Genomic DNA, 24,078 nt, shown 5'->3' with positions numbered 1-24,078 from the left:
CAGCAGCAATAGAACGGTCAGAAAGGAAACTTGAGATGAAGTTACAGAGAGAAGGATAGAAACCGTAGGAGAGTAGTTTGGAAATCAAAGCTTTATGCCAGACTCTGTCAAAGGCTTTTGGTATGTCCAAGGCAACAGCAAAAGTTTCACAAAAGTCTCTAAAAGAGAATGACCAAGACTCAGTAAGGAAAGCCAGAAGATCACCAGTAGAGCGGCCTTGACGGAACCCATACTGGCGATCAGATAGAAGGTTGTGAAGTGATAGATGTTTAAGAATCTTCCTGTTGAGGATAGATTCAAAAACTTTAGATAAGCAGGAAATTAAAGCAATAGGACGGTAGTTTGAGGGATTAGAGCGGTCACCCTTTTTAGGAACAGGTTGAATGTAGGCAAACTTCCAGCAAGAAGGAAAGGTAGATGTTGACAGACAGAGCTGAAAGAGTTCGACTAGGAAAGGTGCAAGCACGGAGGCACAGTTTCGGAGAACAATAGGAGGGACCCCATCAGGTCCATAAACCTTCCGAGGGTTTAGGCCAGCGAGGGCATGGAAAACATCATTACGAAGAATTTTAATACGTGGCATGAAGTAGTCAGAGGGTGGAGTAGAGGGAGGAAGTTAAGTAGTCAAAGAATTTCTTATAGTCAGAGGAGTTAGGAGAGAGGTATACAGCACAGATAAATTTAGTATGAGAATGACTCTGTAGTCGTAGCCAGATGGTGGAAAACTCGGAAGATTCAAGAGCGTGGGCACGAGAGCAGGTTAAGTCATTGCGCACATAAACGCAGCATCCAGCTTTGGATCGAAAATGAGGATAGAGAAAGTAGGAGGGAACAGAAAAGGGGCTACTGTCAGTTGCCTCAGACACCTGAGTTTCAGTGAGGAAAAGAAGATGAGGTTTAGAAGAGGAGAGGTGGTTGTTCTAGAGAGGTGGTGTTCTACAGATTGAAAATTAGATCTTAGACCGCGAATGTTGCAGAAGTTAATGAAGAAAAAGTTGAGGGGGGTGTCAAGACACTTAGGGTCGTCGACGGAAAGACAGTCCGACCTGGGGACATTTATGGTCCCCTCCCCAGATGGGGACTCCGAGGCTGGTGTAGGAGTCGCCATGATTTTAAAATTTTTTGAGTGAAGGGTGTGTGTGTTATTAGGTGCTTGTAGTTTTGTGTGGAGGAAGAGAGTTGTCTTTAGAGGGCAGGCTGTGACTGCCCCCTTGTGTTGTGAGACACAAAGGGAAACGTTCAGTGAGGTCACAGCTGGGTTTAATGATAAGTTCACAGCACCCCCTGAACAGTGCTTTAGACCTCACTGGGAGTAATTATCGTTTCGGCAGGTGTCTACTGCCTCCTCCAATTCTTGAATTGGGGCACTGTTGAAATTGATGGGGTTGAATACCCCATTACAGTTTTGAGAGACACAGCGGCACAGCAGTCGCTGTGCCGGAATATGATTGGGAGGTGAGTTGCTTCCGGTCAGCCTGTGCGAAGCCGGGGAATTGGCACAGTGGAGAGCTTTACCACGGCCACTAGCGGGCTGTCATGCCCGCTAGTGACCGCGAAGGCGTGGGTGGCATTAGCGGAGGATCTGCCAGTGTCTGATGCTGATTTCCTTCTGGGGAATGACCTGGCAGGTGGAAGAATCTGGGTGCATCTCCTGTACGCGGACGCCGACCCGGATGTGGAGGTTGCTGAGAGTGCTGACTCAGTTGTTCCTGTTGGTAGTCGCCTTAAGGCGAGGTGAGCACCTCGGCGTCTGGTGCCCACGGGATCTGTGACTGCAATAAGGCAGCGCCACCACAAAAGGAGCGCAGTGTTTGTGTTGATATTGCAATGGGGGGCAGAGTGGCCAGAGGACTGTCCCGCTGCTGGCAAGGGTTTTGACGAGCCAGAGTTAGATTCGTCTCTAAGTCAGTGTGCAGTAGTTGATTACAAAATAGCAGAGCCACCGCAAAAAACACCTGATTTTGGTGAGAGTGTTGCCAAGGGTGAGTCTGTAGTGATGAGTTTGGATTGTATGTTTGATGGCTTGCCTCACCCTGTGAAGCCTCTCGGAGGTGGCACTCAGGCGGAGTTGTCACCTGGTGTTGAGGCTGTGGACGTCGGTACTCAGTCTGGGTCCCAGCAAGTTGTGTTTGGTGTGTCATTGGGCGCTGCCGAGGGCGGGGAGGTGGGAGTTTCTTCCACTGCAGGGAGTACCGGAAGCAGAGAGCAGGCTGCTCCCCTTCCGGGACCAGACACGGAGGGTGTTTGCTTACGTGGTGAGCCACCGTTGCTGGCACCTGCTGCGACAGCTATCAGTGTAGTTAAGGAGGGTTCTGACCCTTGTGTGTGTGCTGCTCCACTGTGTGCCAAGGCAGGAGTGAATGGCAAGGAAGTATTTACAATACTGTAAATAGCCGGCGGAGAGGAGGACAGAGGTTTGGAGCTCCACTTTGATGTGCCATCCGTAATTAATGAGGCACTGGTGCTAGAAGCACGTAGCGGTCTGGTGTTTAGTTGTTTTGGAGTCAGGTCGACTCAGGAGCGTTTGGCGCAGTTTTGGTGGTCCGGTGTGACCACGTTTGTTGGGCGTAACCGCGCGGGTCAGGCTGTTAAGCCTGTTGTCCGAGGCCTCTATCCGTCGTGTTTCCTCTAGTGTAGGGGTCATTAATAATTCCTCCTTCCGGGGCGAATTGTGATATTTTTGACGCGAGCGTTACAGTGCCGCGTCGGGAGGCAGCGCTGTGTAAGGTTGCTGGTGACATTGTGTTGCTGCTCAGGAGGCACCTTCAGTGTTTTTGAGGGTTGCCTGTGGCCGAGCTGTTGTTTATGATTGTCAGGTGCTGGGCCCGAGATATGTAGTATGCGTTGATGGATGTCGGCATCGACGGGCCGGCGGGAGGAATGAGGCGTAATAGTGTTGTGCCTGACAGTAAGACACAGGCTTGGTGGTGTGACACCCAGGAAGAAGTATATTGTTTAGTCGACAGCGGCACAAGAGCGCCTCTGAATTTTGCCATGAAATTGGCATTTTCATTTTGTCAGTTTTATGGGTGTGGCACGAAGGCTCCACGGAGCCAGGAGTGGGCAACTGGGAGTAATGTTGTGGTCAGTGCGGGCCGGAGTGAAAGTATTTTTTGGCCGGGATGTATTTTGACTGGCCTTGCTGTGATACACCAGGACACTACAGTCCCTGGTTGGCTCATTGTGTGTTGCAAGGAAGCAGGGATGTCATTATTACATGGTGACTCTGAAGCTTGTACCGTGTGGAGAAAATACAGATGGAGCAAAGTGTATGAAGTGAGGAGAGGTGAGAGTAGATGTAGAAGTAGAGAAGGCAGAGGTCAGAGATGACGACGGAGACGGAGACCAGAGTCACAGAGTTGGCGCAGCCGTAGTTGCTGGACAAAAGAGATGAATAAAATACCCTGCGGAAGTAAAACTGCACGCCAAAGTAGCCGTGAAGACCTGGTATAGTACCAGAGACGGGTCTGGGAAGAGTAAGAAGAGGAGAAAGAAGAAGCGGCATTTCAAGTTGAAGGGCGCCTCCTTTGGGTTAAATGTTTTTAAAATTATTTCCCTTGTCTGTAGGTCGGTAAAACAGACTGCCGACCTCAATTAGTGTAACCTGGTTTTACGACCGTTATGGAAAGGGTGCAGGAGTCACAAGGGACCCTGTACATACACCTGTCTTTGAGCCCTGCACTGAGTCCACGCAAGAGGTGGTTCAGGAAAGCTAGTCCAGGTGTGGCAGCTTTGGGAAGGCAGCTTTGGGAATTGTGGTCCTAACACACACACACACACACACACATATATATATATATATATATATATATATATATATATATATATATATATATATATATATATATATATATATATATATATATTAAGCACTTGTGTTGCCATTTTATAATTGTGAATGTGCAATGAACGTCGTGGAAGAGCACCTACTAAAGAAATGTTTTGTTAGAGGACAGAAATCACAAAAAAAAAAGCGACAATATAGATTTTTTTTTTTATAAGAGGCACTGGCTCGGAGCAACAGATAACACTCACACGAAAAAAAAAAGTGCCAACCCTTAAATTTGAAAAGGTTCATCCAAAATTGGAGGATTTAATTGTCTTGAAACCTCCCTCTTTAAAGACTTCAGGTCATAAAAAGGATGAAATAAAAAAAACAGACAGGAAGTTCCACATTATATCAGAAAAAAATATTGAATGATTGGGAATGCTACCTTCTGACCATTTTGAATTGAGCGTTTAGGCGTTGTCTTTTCTGGGGATTCCCCGTCCTGCAGTGTTGCCACACTTATACCAAGACATACCTCATGTCAGATATTTCCTACCTCAAAATTAAGTGGTGTTGTAGTATATATACACTGTGATGCTCTAAAATAGGCAAGTTAGTGTGATATTTTTTTTTGATACTTGCATTTTATTTATTTATTTATTTATTTATTTTTTGCAAACGCCACGATATTTGGCAACGTTTCCTCCAGGCGTTGTCACATCTCCATGGATGACCGAGTGAGGTCACATGAACAGAGTGAGCGTGTTAATCGATGGTCACTTCCTCTCGCCCTGCCAGCCAGGATGGAAGCTACCTCTCACATTCTCTCTCTTGTTACCTCCACAGCTGAGAAAAATAGCTTACTTATTCAGTAAATAAGCATTTTTTGGAAGAAAAAGCTAATAGCGGGTCATTACATGACCCCTCAAGAACTGTTGCCTGAACAGCTAAAACCACCAACGTTCCTTGACTGTTACCTCGATGGTGGTGTGGAAAAAAGTCTTAGCTAAAGAATAAAAATATAATATCATAGTTTAAGGGAAATATCATGCCTTAAAAGAAACCTATCACATTTAAACGAAATTAACAACGGAAAGAGAGAGAGAGAGAGAGAGAGAGAGAGAGAGAGAGAGAGAGAGAGAGAGAGAGAGAGAGAGAGAGAGAGAAAACAGTTTTGACTGACTGACAGGCAGAGAGATAGAGGTGGTGTGGGGAGAGTGAGGTTATTAGCGACACATAAGCTCTAATCTGATAATTGCCCAGTACAAGGTCTGGCGGCGTCACAAGCTGGAGAATCCCCAGAAAGCACAACGCCTAAACGCTCAATTCAAAATGGTCAGACCATAGTTAACCTTTGCATGAGAGAGATGGACAGAATGGGAGTGACCGTAGGACATCTTGCGCGACGAGGTCACGAGAGGAGGGGAGGCATGCAGCTGGAAATGTCAGAAGAGCAGTTAGCGTGAAAATGGCGGTAGAAGATAGCAAGATATGCAATATTGCGGCGATGAGAGAGGCTGAAGACAGTCACTTATAGAAGAGGAGTTGATAAGAGGAAAAGCTTTTGATTCCAATCTGTCTAGAAGATAGGTACGAATGGGCACCCCCTAAACATGTGAAGTGTGCTCCATATAAAGCTCCTCTACAAAATTATCAGATAAGGGGATGAAAAAAATAAAAAATGGTGGAGATGACTCAGAAAGGCTAATGTCATAGAAGCTTTGTTATGTTTCTAGTTTAGATTACTAGCAAAGGACAGAATTATGGTGTTCAGTTTAGAATGGGGGACAGTTGAGTGTCATTGAAGAGGGAATAGTTACTGGGAAAGCTGTGTCGAGGTGACTGATGGAAGAACTGAGTTTTTGGAGCACTGAACAACAAAACATTTGTCCTAAGCCAGAAATTATAGAGAGCTCGGAAGTCAGGCGTTCTCTGACTTCCTTGAGTGATTTTTTTTTTATCTATCTATTTATTTATTTTTTTTTATTTATAACGGCTTTTTTTATGTAGGAAGGATACTGGCCAAGGGCAACAAAAATCTAATAAAAAAAATGCCCACTGAAATGCCAGTCCCATAAAAGGGTCAAAGCAGTGGTCAAAAATTGGTGGATAAGTGTCTTGAAACCTCTCTCTTGAAGGAATTCAAGTCGTAGGAAGGTAGAAAAACAGCAGCAGGCAGGGAGTTCCAGAGTTTACCAGAGAAAGGGATGAATGATTAAGAATACTGGTTAACTCTTGCGTTAGAGAGGTGGACAGAATAGGGGTGAGAGAAAGAAGAAAGTCTTGTGCAGCGAGGCCGCGGAAGGAGGGGAGGCATGCAGTTAGCAAGATCAGAAGAGCAGTTGGCATGAAAATAGCGGTAGAAGACAGCTAGATATGCAACATTGCGGCGGTGAGAGAGAGGCTGAAGACAGTCAGTTAGAGGAGAGGAGTTGATGAGACGAAAAGCTTTTGATTCCACCCTGTCTAGAAGAGCAGTATGAGTGGAACCCCCCCAGACATGTGAAGCATACTCCATACATGGACGGATAAGGCCCTTGTACAGAGTTAGCAGCTGGGGGGGTGAGAAAAACTGGCGGAGACGTCTCAGAACACCTAACTTCATAGAAGCTGTTTTAGCTAGAGATGAGATGTGAAGTTTCCAGTTCAGATTATAAGTAAAGGACAGACCGAGGATGTTCAGTGTAGAAGAGGGGGACAGTTGAGTGTCATTGAAGAAGAGGGGATAGTTGTCTGGAAGGTTGTGTCGAGTTGATAGATGGAGGAATTGAGTTTTTGAGGCATTGAACAATACCAAGTCTGCCCCAATCAGAAATTTTAGAAAGATCAGAAGTCAGGCGTTCTGTGGCTTCCCTGCGTGATATGTTTACCTCCTGAAGGGTTGGACGTCTATGAAAAGACGTGGAAAAGTGCAGGGTGGTATCATCAGCGTAGGATTGGATAGGACAAGAAGTTTGGTTTAGAAGATCATTAATGAATAATAAGAAGAGAGTGGGTGACAGGACAGAACCCTGAGGAACACCACTGTTAATAGATTTAGGAGAAGAACAGTGACCGTCTACCACGGCAGCAATAGAACGGTCAGAAAGGAAACTTGAGATGAAGTTACAGAGAGAAGGATAGAAACCGTAGGAGGGTAGTTTGGAAATCAAAGCTTTGTGCCAGACTCTATCAAAGGCTTTTGATATGTCCAAGGCAACAGCAAAAGTTTCACCAAAATCTCTAAAAGAGGATGACCAAGACTCAGTAAGGAAAGCCAGAAGATCACCAGTAGAGCGGCCTTGACGGAACCCATACTGGCGATCAGATAGAAGGTTGTGAAGTGATAGATGTTTAAGAATCTTCCTGTTGAGGATAGATTCAAAAACTTTAGATAAGCAGGAAATTAAAGCAATAGGACGGTAGTTTGAGGGATTAGAGCGGTCACCCTTTTTAGGAACAGGTTGAATGTAGGCAAACTTCCAGCAAGAAGGAAAGGTAGATGTTGACAGACAGAGCTGAAAGAGTTTGACTAGGCAAGGTGCAAGCACGGAGGCACAGTTTTGGAGAACAATAGGACCCCATCAGGTCCATAAGCCTTCCGAGGGTTTAGGCCAGCGAGGGCATGGAGAACATCATTGCGAAGAATTTTAATAGGTGGCATGAAGTAGTCAGAGGGTGGAGGAGAGGGAGGAACAAGCCCAGAATCGTCCAAGGTAGAGTTTTTTGCAAAGGTTTGAGCAAAGAGTTCAGCTTTAGAAATAGATGTGATAGCAGTGGTGCCATCTGGTTGAAGTAGAGGAGGGAAAGAAGAAGAAGCAAAGTTATTGGAGATATTTTTGGCTAGATTCCAGAAATCACGAGGGGAGTTAGATCTTGAAAGGTTTTGACATTTTCTGTTAATGAAGGAGTTTTTGGCTAGTTGGAGAATAGACTTGGCATGGTTCCGGGCAGAAATATAAAGTGCATGAGATTCTGGTGATGGAAGGCTTAAGTACCTTTTGTGGGCCACCTCTCTATCATGTATAGCACGAGAACAAGCTGTGTTAAACCAAGGTTTAGAAGGTTTAGGACGAGAAAAAGAGTGAGGAATGTACGCCTCCATGCCAGACACTATCACCCCTGTTATGCGCTCAGCACACAAAGACGGGTCTCTGACACGGAAGCAGTAGTCATTCCAAGGAAAATCAGCAAAATACCTCCTCAGGTCCCCCCAACTAGCAGAGACAAAACGCCAGAGGCACCTTCGCTTAGGGGGATCCTGAAGAGGGATTGGAGTGATAGGACAAGATAAAGATATGAGATTGTGATCGGAGGAGCCCAACTGAGAAGAAAGGGTGACAGCATAAGCAGAAGGATTAGAGGTCAGGAAAAGGTCAAGAATGTTAGGCGTATCTCCAAGACGGTCAGGAATACGAGTAGGGTGTTGCACCAATTGCTCTAGGTCATGGAGGATAGCAAAGTTGTAGGCTAGTTCACCAGGCTTGGATGTCTACGTAAAGACTTGAAAAGAGCAGGGTGGTATCATCAGCATAGGAGTGGATAGGACAAAAAGTTTGGCTTAGAACATCATTAATGAATAATAAAATGGGTGAAAGAACAGAGCCCTGAGGAACAACACCGTTAATATAGTCAAGAGAAGAACAGTAAGCACACCAGCAACAGAACGGTCAAATAGGGAACTTGAGGTCAAAGCTTTGTACTAGACTACCAAATGCCTTTGTTATGTCTAAGACAACAGCGAGTTTCGCTGATCAAAATTCACCAGTAGAGCGGTCAGAAGAGAACCCATGCCGGGGATCAGATATAAAATCGTGAACTAACCAATATTTAAGAATCTTACTGTCGAAGATAGATTAAAAACTTGAAAGGCATGAAATTAAAGCAATAGGACGGTAATTTGAGTGATGAAAGCGGTCACCCTTTTTTGGAACAAGCTGAATGTAGGCAAACTTCCTGCTAGAAAGAAAGGTAGATGTTGACATAGTTGGAAGAGTTTGACTAAGCAAGGTACAAGCATGGAGGCACAGTTCGAAGAACAATTAGAGGAACTCCATCAGTAAGCCGTCCGAGGTTTAAGGCTAGCGAGGGCATGGAAAATCTTAATGGGAGACGTTAAGTAATCAAAGGATATAAGAGAGGGAGGAACATGCCTTAAATCATTCAGGGCAGAGTTTTTTTTTTTCTTTTTTTTTAAGCAAAGGTTTCAGCAAAGCGCAGCTTTAGAGATAGATGAGATGGCAGTGGTACTATCAAGTTGAAATAGAGCAGGGATTCTCAACCTTTCATTCATCATTATCTCCCTCGGCTTGATGTATTTCTCCATTACATACAAAAAAAAAAAAAAAAAAAAAAAAAAAAACATTCCTCTCTTCCTAACACACACACACACACACACACACACACACATTCTTAACATTCTCTCTCTCTCTCTCTCTCTCTCTCTCTCTCTCTCTCTCTCTCTCTCTCTCTCTCTCTCTCTCTATTTTACAGAATGAAATTTAATTGAATTATTATTTCAATTCTCAGGTATATCAGATATCTACACCCGGTCATGTATTTTTTTTTTAATCCCAAGAGGTAAATTTACCCCTGATTAAGAATCACCGAAATAGAGGGTGGAAAGATGAAGAAAAGTTGTTGGAAATATTTTTGGCTTGGTGCCAGAAGTCACAAGGAGAGTTAAATCGAGAAATATTTTGACATATTCTATTGATAAAGGAGTGTTTGGCTACTTGAAGAACACACTTGGTATGATTTAGGAAGCGCATGAAATTCAGGTAATGGAAAGCTGAAATACTGTTTTTAGGTCGTCACTCTATCACATACAGCACGACAAAAGATTGAGTTAAACCAATGCTGGAAGGTATAGGGGGAAAGGAAGAGTGAGGAATGTAGGTACGCTTCCATGCCAGACACCATCACTTCTGTTATTTGCTCAGCACACAGAAAAGGGTCTCTGAAACAGAAGCAGTAATCATTCCAAGGAAAATCAGAATACCTTCTCAGATTGCCCAATTAGCACAGGCAAAACTATAGAGGCAACTCCGCTTTGAGGGATCCTGAGGAGGAATTGCAAGGACAGGACTATCGAGATCGTGATCGGAGGAGCCCCACGGAGAAGACAGTGTGACAACATTAGCAGAAGGATAAAAGGTTGGGAAGCGGTCAAGAATGTTGGGACTATCATCAAGACGATCAGCAAAATGAGGAGGATGTTGCATTAATTACAAGGCCAGGCCTGGTGTGATTTTGGACATAAAAATGAAATGGCATCAATTTCAGGTGTTAGCTTATGGTACCGTTTGTGTGCCTTCTCTGTCCTGAAGAGCAGGATTAAATGAACCAAAATTTACGAGTTTTGGGATTAGAGGGTGCAGAATGTATGTCTCTTTACCAAGGACAACCACATGTTGTGTGTTCCGCACAGAGATGGATCTCTGATATGGAAGTAAGAAGACCTGAGACGGTATAATTTTTTTCTCATAACTGACAGTCATAAGAAAAAATTATACCGTCTCAGGTCTTCTTACTAAGCTGAGAGGTAACGAAATGCATCAACTTCGGTGGGTCAAGGTGTGAGACAGGAGTGATACCTACATGGTTGTTTAAGTCTATGGATGATGCAGTAAGTTTAAGTGAGAAGGAAAGTTATGTGGAAATTCCATGGAAGAGCATGATGTATTATGATAGTAGAGTGTGGAACCTCAAACGGAATATGGGAGCAGAAGAGAAGCGGTGACTTAATGAAGACGAAATGAGGCCTGTGAGGGCATACGTGGAGTAAGTTCGAGTTACGTGTGAGGAAAGATGAAGTATAGAGAAAAACTTGTGGAAAACATTTATACCATTAGTAACACAAGCAATGTAAATACGTTCTTTTGATAATGAAAAAAAAAAAAAGAATGTATATACATATATTTTTGATACCTCTTTGCATAAAGAAAGCATATTTTTGATGACTCTTTCCATAAAAGAAAGGGAACTTATTGTTTTAACTGCGTCATGTTCAGACTGGCGGTGCAATATATATTATAAGATAATTATTATCGCTTGCCAGTTAATTGCAATCGTATATGTAACACGGAATACATTTCAATGAAACATAACTTTGAAAAAAGCTTTGTTAAAAGTATTTTCCTAATTAGCATAATTCAGGTTTTTGGGATTCAAATTCTGTCATGACAAAAACAATAAAAAAATAAAATGCACCAATTACAACCTGCTCCAGTATATGGAAGCTTCACTTTGTTTCCACAGTACCTGAGTGACTGGAGGTATCGGAGCATGGCCCACAAGGTCTTCAATGGCTGGCCTGTCCACGGCGCTGCCAATCACCCACACCTTCTTCAGGGTATTTGGTGGCAGGAGGGAAAAGACGGCTTCAGCCTGGTCTAGCAGCTCAGCGTGTACTATTGCCCAGCTAGCACCGCTTAGCCGCATGGCGTGCATCATGTCCTCTGTGTGAGTAGATTTATTACTCAACAAATCGTTACATTGCTAGAGTATCATGTAATTATATACAATCCTCCTAATAAGAGGAAATAAATAAATGCTTAATTTGTAGGCCACTGCTGTTGCTCCCGTTGGTTCTGCTGTTGGTCCTCTTGGTTCTTGATTGTAGTGCAGGAATCTTGGCGGCCCTCCTGGCACTTGTTGGTAAAGATGGCATCTTTTGGTAAAGTGAAGATGATTGCTTTTTGGCATTGGCATGGGGGTGGGGATTAGTTTTACAAGTACAAAATATAGATTGAAGAATAAAAGTAGGCGGACAAGCCGCCTTGCTACCTTGTTACTTTTTCCCCCGTTGTCTTGTTGGTATTCTGGCGTTTGGTGTGTCATTGCTTGTTTCAGCCACATGTTTCACGCGGCGAGTGTTCATGGTGCCCGCCGTCGGGCCCGCTAGGACCACTCACCCATGTCACTCCTTCACTGCTTAACGCGAAAGCGGGCATCTTCCGTCTCATTTCTTGTATTCACAAAAAAATGTTACTACTTTCACATGACTAAGTACGTCAACAGCATTATACTTTTGTATGGAATGTATAGATACGTTGTTGTGCAATTACAAGTTATACATGTAGAATAAGGAATGGAAACTTACTGACACAAACAATGTAAGTAAAATTCATAATAATAATGGGAAGTAATAGTAAGAAGTGATAACAATTCTTGTTTATAATGTATTGGTAAAAGAATAATTTCAATGAAAACAACAATGTATAGAATATATACACTATTCAAATAATTATATACAATGAAAAATAATATGACATCAGTATGATATAATGTATATGGTATATTTGTAGGTAATAGGTCGGTTATAACATGTTCTATAAAAATTAATTAGTCAGTCATGAAAAACGGCAAAACATGAAAAAAGATTAACAACTCTTAAGAGGTTACTACAAATTAGTTACTTTTCGGTATTCCCGGACTTTGGCTTCGATAAGTCCATCATCTGGCATACACACATTGGTATTGTTGTATTTGTCGTGTCTGGGATGTGAGTGGTACAAAATTCGTTTTTCAGTGTTTCTGCTTCTAATATGAAAATTGATTAAGTTGTAAATTTCATCTCGACTTTCCAGTAAACCTGGAAAACACTATTTGAGGAATTTATTTACAAAGATGGGTTTGCGTTTCAATGAAAGCTTACCAACAGTTAAGCATAAAGAGTCATTACCAATAATAAATAAACTGTTCTTCATGAATAAATAAGTAAATAAAATAAATAAATAAATAAATTAATAAATAAAAATAAGTGTGTCTTAATATAGTACCGATGTCCTGACTACTAGTCGGGGTTTTCTTGGGGATCTTGTCGCTTTCCAGTTCCCCAGCCATTGCAAGCACGAGCTAGTGACTCGGTGCCGCTCCCAAGCCCGGATGACAAACACTATTAAGAAGTTTGAATATATATACTCGTATATATATATATATATATATATATATATATATATATATATATATATATATATATATATATATATATATATATATATATATATATATATATCAGGGACGTGCCGTTTGGGTAGACAAGGCAGGCAAGTGCTTAACCTGAATAAAATAGATCAGCTACATTCTCCTTCTGTGCAACAATATGCATCTTTCCAGCAAAATTATGACGGTTTCTCTGATTATTATGCATAAATGCAAAATATTTCATATTTCCTGAAAATTAGGTAGGCATCATTCGTTCCTGCCTTTAAATTTCAGTATGTAAGCTACGCTTAGTAGTGGGGTCGCCCACGTGCTGCATGCACCCCTTCAATGCCGTTTTCTTTATGCCCCATATAGGCAGAATCAAATCTGCCTTCCATTCAGTCGCTTGCCTTCTCCCGTGGATTAGTGTTGCATACCTTTGCTGTCCTTATTTTCTTATTTTTATTTATTTATTTATATTTTTTTTCATAGTTCTACCTTATTTACAGTTATATACTTTTTTTTCCCCTTTCACCAATGGATAGTAAATATCTGAAGACCTTTTCAAAACTAACTTATGAAGAAGAGAAAAAAAAAAAAAAAAAAAAAAAAAAAAAAAAACGGCAGACCAACACCAGAGCTTAAGGAGCTAAAACAGCAGAAAGGGACAAAAGTTATTAAACTGTTTCAAACTGCTTGGTACAGTAAGAAAGAGTGGTTGTGTGGCTGCACTACTAGAGAAAGGCTCTTTTGTTTCCCATGTTTGCTATTTTCTGTATCTAGTGGAAGCGTATGGGTAAAAGAAGGTTATCGTGATTTGAATAATTTGCCCAATGCTTTAAATAAACATTAACGATCAGCTACACATTACGAAAACCAAATATCACTGAAAACATTTGGAACTACACGAGTTGACTTGCTCTTAGATAAACAGAAGTCTGTCAGCATTGAAATTTACAATAAAAAGGTTAAAGAACAGAGATATATTAAAAAAAAAAAAAAGATCTGTGCTACTTGTTTTCAGATTAAACAAGAACTTGCTTTCCGCGGTGATAATGAACAAAAATCATCGTGGAAACTATGTTGAGTTACTGAACTACACTGCAAAATTTGATGAAAAATTGGCACATTTACAGAATTTTTTTTTTCTGGCCTTTCTAATAAGATACAAAATTATTTGATTGAAGCAGTAGGCATGATTGTAGAATACAGCAGAGAAGAAATCGCACTAGCCTCATTCATTGCTATAATAGTGGATGAAACAACAGACATTTCATGTACAGTGCTCTACAGTATTGAGGTACGTGTTAGATTCTGATATCAAAGAAGTATTTATAGGATTTGACATCCTGAAAGACAGAACTGTTAGAGGTGTAACAGAGTGCATATTTAAAAATTTGAATAATTACGACTGTGTCGAGAAACTTGTAGCTCAGACGTACGATGGGGCAATGGTGATGGCATACCATTTAAATGGTGTTCAAATTAAAGTAAGAGAAAAGGCACCAGCAGCTTTATTTACCCACTGCTATGCTCATGTTATTATTTTTTTTTCTCTCTCAATCATCAAAATTCATACCTGAATGTACAAGCTTTTTCAAGACCAGTGAGGCACTACAAAACGAACGCAATCTTTTGATGTGATAGTGAGAAAACGCATTCCAAAGGCAGCACCGAGATGGAGTTCAAATTCAGAACTAATCCAGACAATTTTACAATACCATGATGACCTTTGCAAGTATGAACACTGTTCATACTGATGAATAGCTTGCAATCCTGTCTTGTGGGATCCAGATACTTGAGTGAGAAGCAATGGATTTTATGAGTGGCTAACAAAAGACTCAACATACAATTTTCTGATGGTTTATAACGAAATTTCATTAAAACTGACACTCTTTTCAATGTTTTACAAACCAATATGACAAATATTCCATACTGCAGTGAGACGATTAATGGAACAATAAATTTACTGGAGGATCTGCACAAAAATTTCAAGGAATTGTACGTAAAGTTTGAAAAAAAAAAAAAAAATGTAGAGAAAAGAAAAAAACGAGTCAAAATCTCGTACGACAGGTTCAGTTAAAGAAGAAAGAATGAGACTATTTGGTGTAATTTTGGATGACATAGTGAAGAACATGAAGGCAAGATTTGCTGATTTCAGAAACTTAAAGTTCATTTCATTAGTTCACAAAAAAACAAGCCTCAAAATCTTGCTTGTCAAGTTGATTCAGATGCATTTGAAAGTTTAGAAAAGAACCATGGGAACTTTTTCGACATCATAAGACTAAAAGCGGATTTTAGCTGCTACAATGCACAGGTGCTTCAAGATAAGTCCGCTACGAATTTGCTTGATTTTATATTTGAAAATGAACTGACTCGAATATTCCCAGAAGCTGTGAAGTTGCTGCAATTAATTTTGACAATTCCTGCTACAACTGTTTCTGTGGAGAGGTCATTTTCTGCTTTGGAAAGAATTAAGACTTACACTAGAAATAGAATGACAAATCAAAGACTTTCGTCACTTACTTTAATATTCATTCAAAAGGAAAGGTCATCAAAATGGAGCAAGACTCTACTTTCAATTTGTATGAAAAAGTGACAGATTTTTCTGTCCTTTTATATACTGCTAGGGCACATACGAGTATAACTTTTATATATATATATATATATATATATATATATATATATATATATATATATATATATATATATATATATATATATATATATATATATATATATATATATATATTTTTTTTTATTATTATTTGTTATGTCCCTATCGTGTGTTCCTCTGTATTGAATAGGTTCAAGCCTGGCTACTTAATGTTTTTGAGTACTGGATTTATATTTAGGGGCGCGGGAATGCCTCAGTTATTCTGTCTTAAGCTACCTAGTTTCTTGCTACCTGCCTCTGTGTTACCTGAGAGTACTTTTGGATAATTGCTGCTTTTTTTTTCTGAGATATGTTGCACACATGTTTGATATGCTATTTATTTTTTGCTACCTGCTTCCGTAGTATCTGATATCTGAGGCTGAGGGTTCTTTGGATGATTATTAACAGAACTTTTAAATTTTTGCTGATCTATGTTCCATCCATAGTTGGGATGAGTATTTAATAGGCTGCCTATTTTGCTCACTGCTTCTGTGTTGTCTGAGGGTTCTTTGGGTAATTATTAACCGAGCCTTATGTTGCACTCATAGCTGGGATGAGTATTTGATAGGCTAATGACTTTTTCTGCTACCTGCCTCTGTGTTATCTGAGAGTACTTTGGGTGATTTTTTTATTGAACTTTTGTATTTTGCTGTGTTGCACCCATAGCTGTGATGAGTATTTGATAACCAGGTGAACGGTTTTCTGCTTTTTTTTTTTTTTCTTTTTTCCTTGACATTGTTATATATTTTCGTTGTCCCGTATTCATGGGAGGGATTCTTGCTTTGATTTATTTACTTGTATTAAGTACATATCAGTGTTATTTTTGCTCTTGTGTTGGCTACACGGTTGTGTGGCGTTGAGTAACTGAATCCTGTAACCTGAGCTCACTTGTGCTGAGTTACATGAGATTATTTTGATTGCTATTAAAGGAATTCACCTTGATGTTATCTAGGATTATCTAGGATTTTTGCACATATATTTTTCCTAAGGTTTGTACTCAGGTACGTGCACTTTATTATTTTTCTACTCCTAGGACTCTACTCCTAGGGCTTTTTTTTTTTTATTTAAGGACACTGGCCAAGGGCAACAAAAATCCAATAAAAAAAAAATGCCCACTGAAATGCCAGTCCCATAAAAGGGTCAAAGCAGTGATCAAAAATTGATGAATATGTGTCTTGAAACCTCCCTCTTGAAGGAATTCAAGACATAGGAAGGTGGAAATACAGAAGCAGGCAGGGAGTTCCAGAGTTTACCAGAGAAAGGGATGAATGATTGAGAGTACTGGTTAACTCTTGCGTTAGAGAGGTGGACAGAATAGGGATGAGACAAAGAAAAAAGTCTTGTGCAGCGAGGCCACGGGAGGAGGGGAGGCATGCAGTTAGCAAGATCAGAAGAGCAGTTAGCATGAAAATAGCGGTAGAAGACAGCTAGAGATGCAACATTGCGGCGGTGAGAGAGAGGCTGAAGACAGTCAGTTAGAGGACACGAGTTGATGAGACGAAAAGCTTTTGATTCCACCCTGTCTAGAAGAGCAGTATGAGTGGAACCCCCCCAGACATGTGAAGCATACTCCATACATTGACGGATAAGGCCCTTGTACAGAGTTAGCAGCCGGAGGGGGGTGAGAAAAACTGGCGGAGACGTCTCAAAACACCTAACATTATAGAAGCTATTTTAGCTAGAGATGAGATGTGAAGTTTCCAGTTCAGATTATAAGTAAAGGACAGACCAAGGATGTTCATTGTAGAAGAGGGGGACAGTTGAGTGTCACTGAAGAAGAGGGGATAGTTGTCTGGAAGGTTGTGTCGAGTTGATAGATGGAGGAATTGAGTTTTTTGAAGAATTGAACAATACCAAGTTTGCTCTGCCCCTATCAGAAATTTTTGAAAGATCAGAAGTCAAGCGTTCTGTGGCTTCCGTGCGTGAAATATTTACCTCCTGAAGTGGTTGGACGTCTATGAAAAGACGTGGAAAAGTGCAGGGTGGTATCATCAGCGTAGGAATGGATAGGACAAGAAGTTTGGTCTAGAAGATCATTAATGAATAATAAGAAGAGAATGGGTGACAGGACAGAACCCTGAGGAACACCACTGTTAATAAATTTAGGAAAAGAACAGTGACCGTCTACCACAGCAGCAATAAAATGGTCAGAAAGGAAACTTGAGATGAAGTTACAGAGAAGGAGAGAAGCCGTAGGACGGTAGTTTAGAAATCAAAGCTTTGTGCCAGACTCTATCAAAAGCTTTTGGTATGTCCAAGGCAACAGCAAAAGTTTCACCAAAATCTCTAAAAGAGGATGACCAAGACTTAGTAAGGAAAGCCAGAAGATCACCAATAGAGCGGCCTTGACGGAAACCATACTAGCGATCAGATAGAAGGTTGTAAAGTGATAGATGTTTAAGAATCTTCCTGTTGAGGATAAATTCAAAAACTTTAGATAGGCAGGAAATTAAAGCAATAGGACGGTAGTTTGAGGGATTAGAACAGTCACCCTTTTTAGGAACAGGTTGAATGTAGGCAAACTTCCAGCAAGAAGGAAAGGTAGATCTTGACAGACAGAGCTGAAAGAGTTTAACTAAGCAAGGTGGAAGTACGGAGGCACAGTTTCGGAGAACAATAGGAGGGACCCCATCAGGTCCATACGCCTTCCAAAGGTTTAGGCCAGCGAGGGCATGGAAAACATCATTGCGAATAATTTTAATAGGTGGCATGAAGTAGTCAGAGGGTGGAGGAAAGGGAGGAACAAGCCCAGAATCATCCAAGGTAGAGTTTTTAGCAAAGGTTTGAGCGAAGAGTTCAACTTTAGAAATAGATGTGATAGCAGTGGTGCCATCTGGTTGAAACAGAGGAGGGAAAGAAGAAAAAACAAAGTTATTGGAGATATTTTTGGCTAGACGCCAGAAGTCACGAGGGGAGTTAGATCTTGAAAGATTTTGACACTTTCATTTAATGAAGGAGTTCTTGGCTAGTTGGAGAACAGACTTGTAATGGTTTTGGGCAGAAATATTAAGTGCATGAGATTCTGCTGATGGAAGGCTTATTTATATATATATATATATATATATATATATATATATATATATATATATATATATATATATATATATATATATATATATATATTACGTTTATGCTTCCGTTTGTGTCATTGTATTTGTAATTATTTCCTTACCGTCTTTCGAAGAGACCTGGGACGGTGTAAGTACACCTGTTTAGCAGTTGATTTTCCCACGTAGGGGTGACGCAAGCACAGCGGGAGATTGAACCTGTGTCGAGCAGGTTCCCCAGGCCTCCCAAACAATACTGACGAATCATTTGATGACATTTTACTACTTAATGGTCACTAGCTGCCTACCCTGAGTAATTATTGATGGCACGTGCCTGATTATATATATATATATATATATATATATATATATATATATATATATATATATATATATATATATATATATATATATATATATATATATTTATTTATTTATTTTTTTTTTGCGGATGAATGGCGAGGATTGGGTTTGGAATGGGTAGTAGCGTAAAATCGTAGCCAAACCACCATGCAGATCTGATCCACACATGACCCTTCACAGACCATCCTGGTGAACTAGCCTTTAACTTTGCAACCTCCATGACCTAAAGCAATTGGTGCAGCACCCTACTCGTATTTCTGACCATCTTGGAGATACTCCCAACATTCTTGACCTTTTCCTGACCTCTAAGCCTTCTGCTTATGCTGTCACCATCTCTTTTCCGTTGGGCTCCTCCGACCACAATCTCATATCTGTAACTTGTCCTATCGCCTCAATCCCTCCTCAGGATCCCCCTAAGCGAAGGTGCCTCTGGCGTTTTGCCTCTGCTAGTTGGGGGACCTGAGGAGGTATTTTGCTGATTTTCCTTGGAATGACTATTGCTTCCTTGTCAGAGACCCGTCTTTGTGTGCTGAGCGCATAACAGAGGTGATAGTGTCTGGCATGGAGGCGTACATTCCTCACTCTTTTTCTCGTCCTAAACCTAAACCTTGGTTTAACACAGCTTGTTCTCGTGCTATACATGATAGAATCTCATGCACTTTATATTTCTGCCCAAAATCATGCCAACTCTGTTCTCCAACTAGCCAAAAACTCTTTCATTAACAGAAAGTGTCAAAATCTTTCAAGATCTAACTCCCCTCGTGGGTTCTGGCATCTAGCCAAAAATATCTCCCAATAACTTTGCTTCTAAGCTACCCTCCTACAGCTTCTATCCTTCTTTCTGTAACTTCATCTCAAGTTTCCTTTCTGACCGTTTTATTACTGCTGTGGTAGACGGTCACTGTTCTCCTAAATCAATAAACAGTGGTGTTCCTAAGGGTTCTGTCCTGTCACCCACTTTCTTCTTATTATTCATCAATGACCTTCTAACCCAAACTTCTTGTCCTATCCACTCCTATTCACCCTGCACTTTTCCACGTCTTTTCATAGACGTCCAACCCTTCAGGAAGTAAACATTTCACGCAGAGAAGCCACAGAACGCCTGACTTCTGATCTTTCTAAAATTTCTGATTGGGGTAAAACAAACTTGGTATTGTTCAGTGCTTCAAAAACTCAATTCCTCCATCTATCAACTCGACACAACCTTCCAGACAACTATCTCCTCTTCTTCAATGACATTCAATTGTCACCTTCTACATTGAACATTTCTCCTTTACTAGCATTGTGAAATGGAAATTTCATGTCTCATTGTTAGGTAAAATAGCTTCTGTAAAGTTGGAACATCTTATTTCTTTAATATTAAGTTATAAGTTAATATTTCTAATACCTTTTGTATGGTAATATCTCAGTATTTTAAAATCTTGACATTTTCATACGATTTTTTTTTTTTTTATGTAGGAAGGACACTGGCCAAGGGCAACAAAAATTTAATAAAAAAAATGCCCACCGAAATGCCAGTCCCATAAAAGGGTCAAAGCAGTGGTCAAAAATTGGTGGATAAGTGTCTTGAAACCTCCCTCTTGAAGGAATTCAAGTCGTAGGAAGGTTGAAATACAGAAGCAGGCAGGGAGTTCCAGAGTTTACCAGAGAAAGGGATGAATGATTGAGAATACTGGTTAACTCTTGCGTTAGAGAGGTGGACAGAATAGGGGTGAGAGAAAGAAGAAAGTCTTGTGCAGCGAGGCCGCGGAAGGAGGGGAGGCATGCAGTTAGCAAGATCAGAAGAGCAGTTAGCATGAAAATAGCGGTAGAAGACAGCTAGATATGCAACATTGCGGCGGTGAGAGAGAGGCTGAAGACAGTCAGTTAGAGGAGAGGAGTTGATGAGACGAAAAGCTTTTGATTCCACCCTGTCTAGAAGAGCAGTATGAGTGGAATCCCCCCAGACATGTGAAGCATACTCCATACATGGACGGATAAGGCCCTTGTACAGAGTTAGCAGCTGGGGGGGTGAGAAAAACTGGCGGAGACGTCTCAGAACACCTAACTTCATAGAAGCTGCTTTAGCTAGAGATGAGATGTGAAGTTTCCAGTTCAGATGATAAGTAAAGGACAGACCGAGGATGTTCAGTGTAGAAGAGGGGAACAGTTGAGTGTCAGTGAAGAAGAAGGGATAGTTGTCTGGAAGGTTGTGTCGAGTTGATAGATGAAGGAATTGAGTTTTTGAGGCATTGAACAATACCAAGTTTGCTCTGCCCCAATCAGAAATTTTAGAAAGATCAGAAGTCAGGCGTTCTGTGGCTTCCCTGCGTGATATGTTTACCTCCTGAAGAGATGGACGTCTATGAAAAGACGTGGAAAAGTGCAGGGTGGTATCATCAGCGTAGGAGTGGATAGGACAAGAAGTTTGGTTTAGAAGATCATTAATGAATAATAAGAAGAGAGTGGGTGACAGGACAGAACCCTGAGGAACACCACTGTTAATAGATTTAGGAGAAGAACAGTGACCGTCTACCACAGCAGCAATAGAACGGTCAGAAAGGAAACTTGAGATGAAGTTACAGAGAGAAGGATAGAAACCGTAGGAGGGTAGTTTGGAAATCAAAGCTTTGTGCCAGACTCTATCAAAGGCTTTTGATATGTCCAAGGCAACAGCAAAAGTTTCACCAAAATCTCTAAAAGAGGATGACCAAGACTCAGTAAGGAAAGCCAGAAGATCACAAGTAGAGCGGCCTTGACGGAACCCATACTGGCGATCAGATAGAAGGTTGTGAAGTGATAGATGTTTAAGAATCTTCCTGTTGAGGATAAATTCAAAACCTTAGATAAGCAGGAAATTAAAGCAATAGGACGGTAGTTTGAGGGATTAGAGCGGTCACCCTTTTTAGGAACAGGTTGAATGTAGGCAAACTTCCAGCAAGAAGGAAAGGTAGATGTTGACAGACAGAGCTGAAAGAGTTTGACTAGGCAAGGTGCAAGCACGGAGGCACAGTTTTGGAGAACAATAGGAGGGACCCCATCAGGTCCATAAGCCTTCCGAGGGTTTAGGCCAGCGAGGGCATGGAAAACATCATTGCGAAGAATTTTAATAGGTGGCATAAAGTAGTCAGAGGTTGGAGGAGAGAGAGGAACAAGCCCAGAATCGTCCAAGGTAGAGTTTTTAGCAAAGGTTTGAGCAAAGAGTTCAGCTTTAGAAATAGATGTGATAGCAGTGGTGCCATCTCGTTGAAGTAGAGGAGGGAAAGAAGAAGAAGCAAAGTTATTGGAGATATTTTTGGCTAGATGCCAGAAATCACGAGGGGAGTTAGATCTTGAAAGGTTTTGACATTTTTCTGTTAATGAAGGAGTTTTTGGCTAGTTGGAAAACAGACTTGGCATGGTTCCGGGCAGAAATATAAAGTGCATGAGATTCTGGTGATGGAAGGCTTAAGTACCTTTTGTGGGCCACCTCTCTATCATGTATAGCACGAGAACAAGCTGTGTTAAACCAAGGTTTAGGTTTAGGACGAGAAAAAGAGTGAGGAATGTACGCCTCCATGCCAGACACTATCACCTCTGTTATGCGCTCAGCACACAAAGACGGGTCTCTGACACGGAAGCAGTAGTCATTCCAAGGAAAATCAGCAAAATACCTCCTCAGGTCCCCCCAACTAGCAGAGGCAAAACGCCAGAGGCACCTTCGCTTAGGGGGATCCTGAGGAGGGATTGGAGTGATAGGACAAGATAAAGATATGAGATTGTGATCGGAGGAGCCCAACGGAGAAGAAAGGGTGACAGCATAAGCAGAAGGATTAGAGGTCAGGAAAAGGTCAAGAATGTTGGGCGTATCTCCAAGACAGTCAGGAATACGAGTAGGGTGTTGCACCAATTGCTCTAGATCATGGAGGATAGCAAAGTTGTAGGCTAGTTCACCAGGATGGTCAGTGAAAGGAGAGGAAAGCCAAAGCTGGTGGTGAACATTGAAGTCTCCAAGAATGGAGATCTCTGCAAAAGGAAAGAGTGTCAGAATGTGCTCCACTTTGGAAGTTAAGTAGTCAAAGAATTTCTTATAGTCAGAGGAGTTAGGAGAGAGGTATACAGCACAGATAAATTTAGTATGAGAGTGACTCTGTAGTCGTAGCCAGATGGTGGAAAACTCGGAAGATTCAAGAGCGTGGGCACGAGAGTAGGTTAAGTCATTGCGCCCATAAACGCAGCATCCAGCTTTGGATCGAAAATGAGGATAAAGAAAGTAGGAGGGAACAGAAAAGGGGCTACTGTCAGTTGCCTCAGACACCTGAGTTTCAGTGAGGAAAAGAAGATGAGGTTTAGAAGAGGAGAGGTGGTGTTCTACAGAAAATTAGATCTTAGACCGCGAATGTTGCAGAAGTTAATGAAGAAAAAGTTGAGGGGGGTGTCAAGACACTTAGGGTCGTCGACGGAAAGGCAGTCTGACCTGGGGACATTTATGGTCCCCTCCCCAGATGGGGACTCCGAGGCTGGTGTAGGAGTCGCCATGATGATTTTAAAATTTTTGGGTGAAGGGTGTGTGTGTTATTAGGTGCTTGTAGTTTTGTGAGGAGGAAGAGAGTTGTCTTTGGAGGGCAGGCTGTGACTGCCCCCTTGTGTTGTGAGACACAAAGGGAAACGTTCAGTGAGGTCACAGCTGGGTTTAATGATAAGTTCACAGCACCCCCTGAACAGTGCTTTAGACCTCACTGGGAGTAATTATCGTTTCGGCAGGTGTCTACTGCCTCCTCCTCCTGTCATAATGCCCTCGATGCCATAATGACCTCGCTGTTGCGGCGCCATGAGCGGCATAATTTTGATAATTCAATTTAGTTCAACGAGTCGTCTCCGCCAGCTTTTCTCACCTCTCCCAGATGCTAATTCTGTACAGAGGCTTTATCCGTCCATGTATGGAGAACGCTTAAACTGTGTCACTGGGGGGGAGGGATTTCCACTCATACTGCTCTTCTAGACAGAATGGAGTCAAAAGCGTTTGATCTTATCAACTCCTCGAACTCACTGTCTTCAGCCTCTGTGTCATCGCCGCAATGTTGCGTCTCTTCCGATCTTTTACCTCTATTTTCACGATAATTGCTCTTCTTATCTTGCTAACTGCATGCCTCTCGTCCTCATGCGGCCTCGCTGCACAAGAATTTTTACTTTCTCTCATCTCAACTCTGTTCACCTTTCTAATGCAGACGTTAATCAGTACTCTCAATTATTCATATCTTTTTCTAGTAAACTCTGAAATTCCTTGCCTGCTTTTGTAATTTCAACTTCCTATGCCTTGAATTCTTTTAGGAGGGGGGTTTCAAGACACATCTTCCAATTGTCGATTATTCTTTTTG

The 24,078-nt window shown here is 41.4% G+C and overlaps 1 protein-coding gene across 2 annotated transcripts in view; it reads right to left on the bottom strand.

Moving 5' to 3' along the window:
* LOC135092733 (uncharacterized) overlaps nucleotides 1–24,078 on the bottom strand; it is a 94,283-nt gene that overhangs the window by 37,709 nt on the left and 32,496 nt on the right. For both annotated transcript variants that reach the window (XM_063991388.1, XM_063991389.1), the window contains exon 4: nucleotides 11,012–11,208. In XM_063991388.1, coding sequence (XP_063847458.1) covers nucleotides 11,012–11,208 — 197 coding nt within the window. The remainder of the gene's footprint in view (nucleotides 1–11,011; nucleotides 11,209–24,078) is intronic.

This window comes from Scylla paramamosain, chromosome 40, assembly GCF_035594125.1.
Source record: "Scylla paramamosain isolate STU-SP2022 chromosome 40, ASM3559412v1, whole genome shotgun sequence".
In the NCBI taxonomy this organism is placed as follows: domain Eukaryota; kingdom Metazoa; phylum Arthropoda; class Malacostraca; order Decapoda; family Portunidae; genus Scylla; species Scylla paramamosain.
This window is presented reverse-complemented; position numbering and strand designations above follow the sequence as displayed.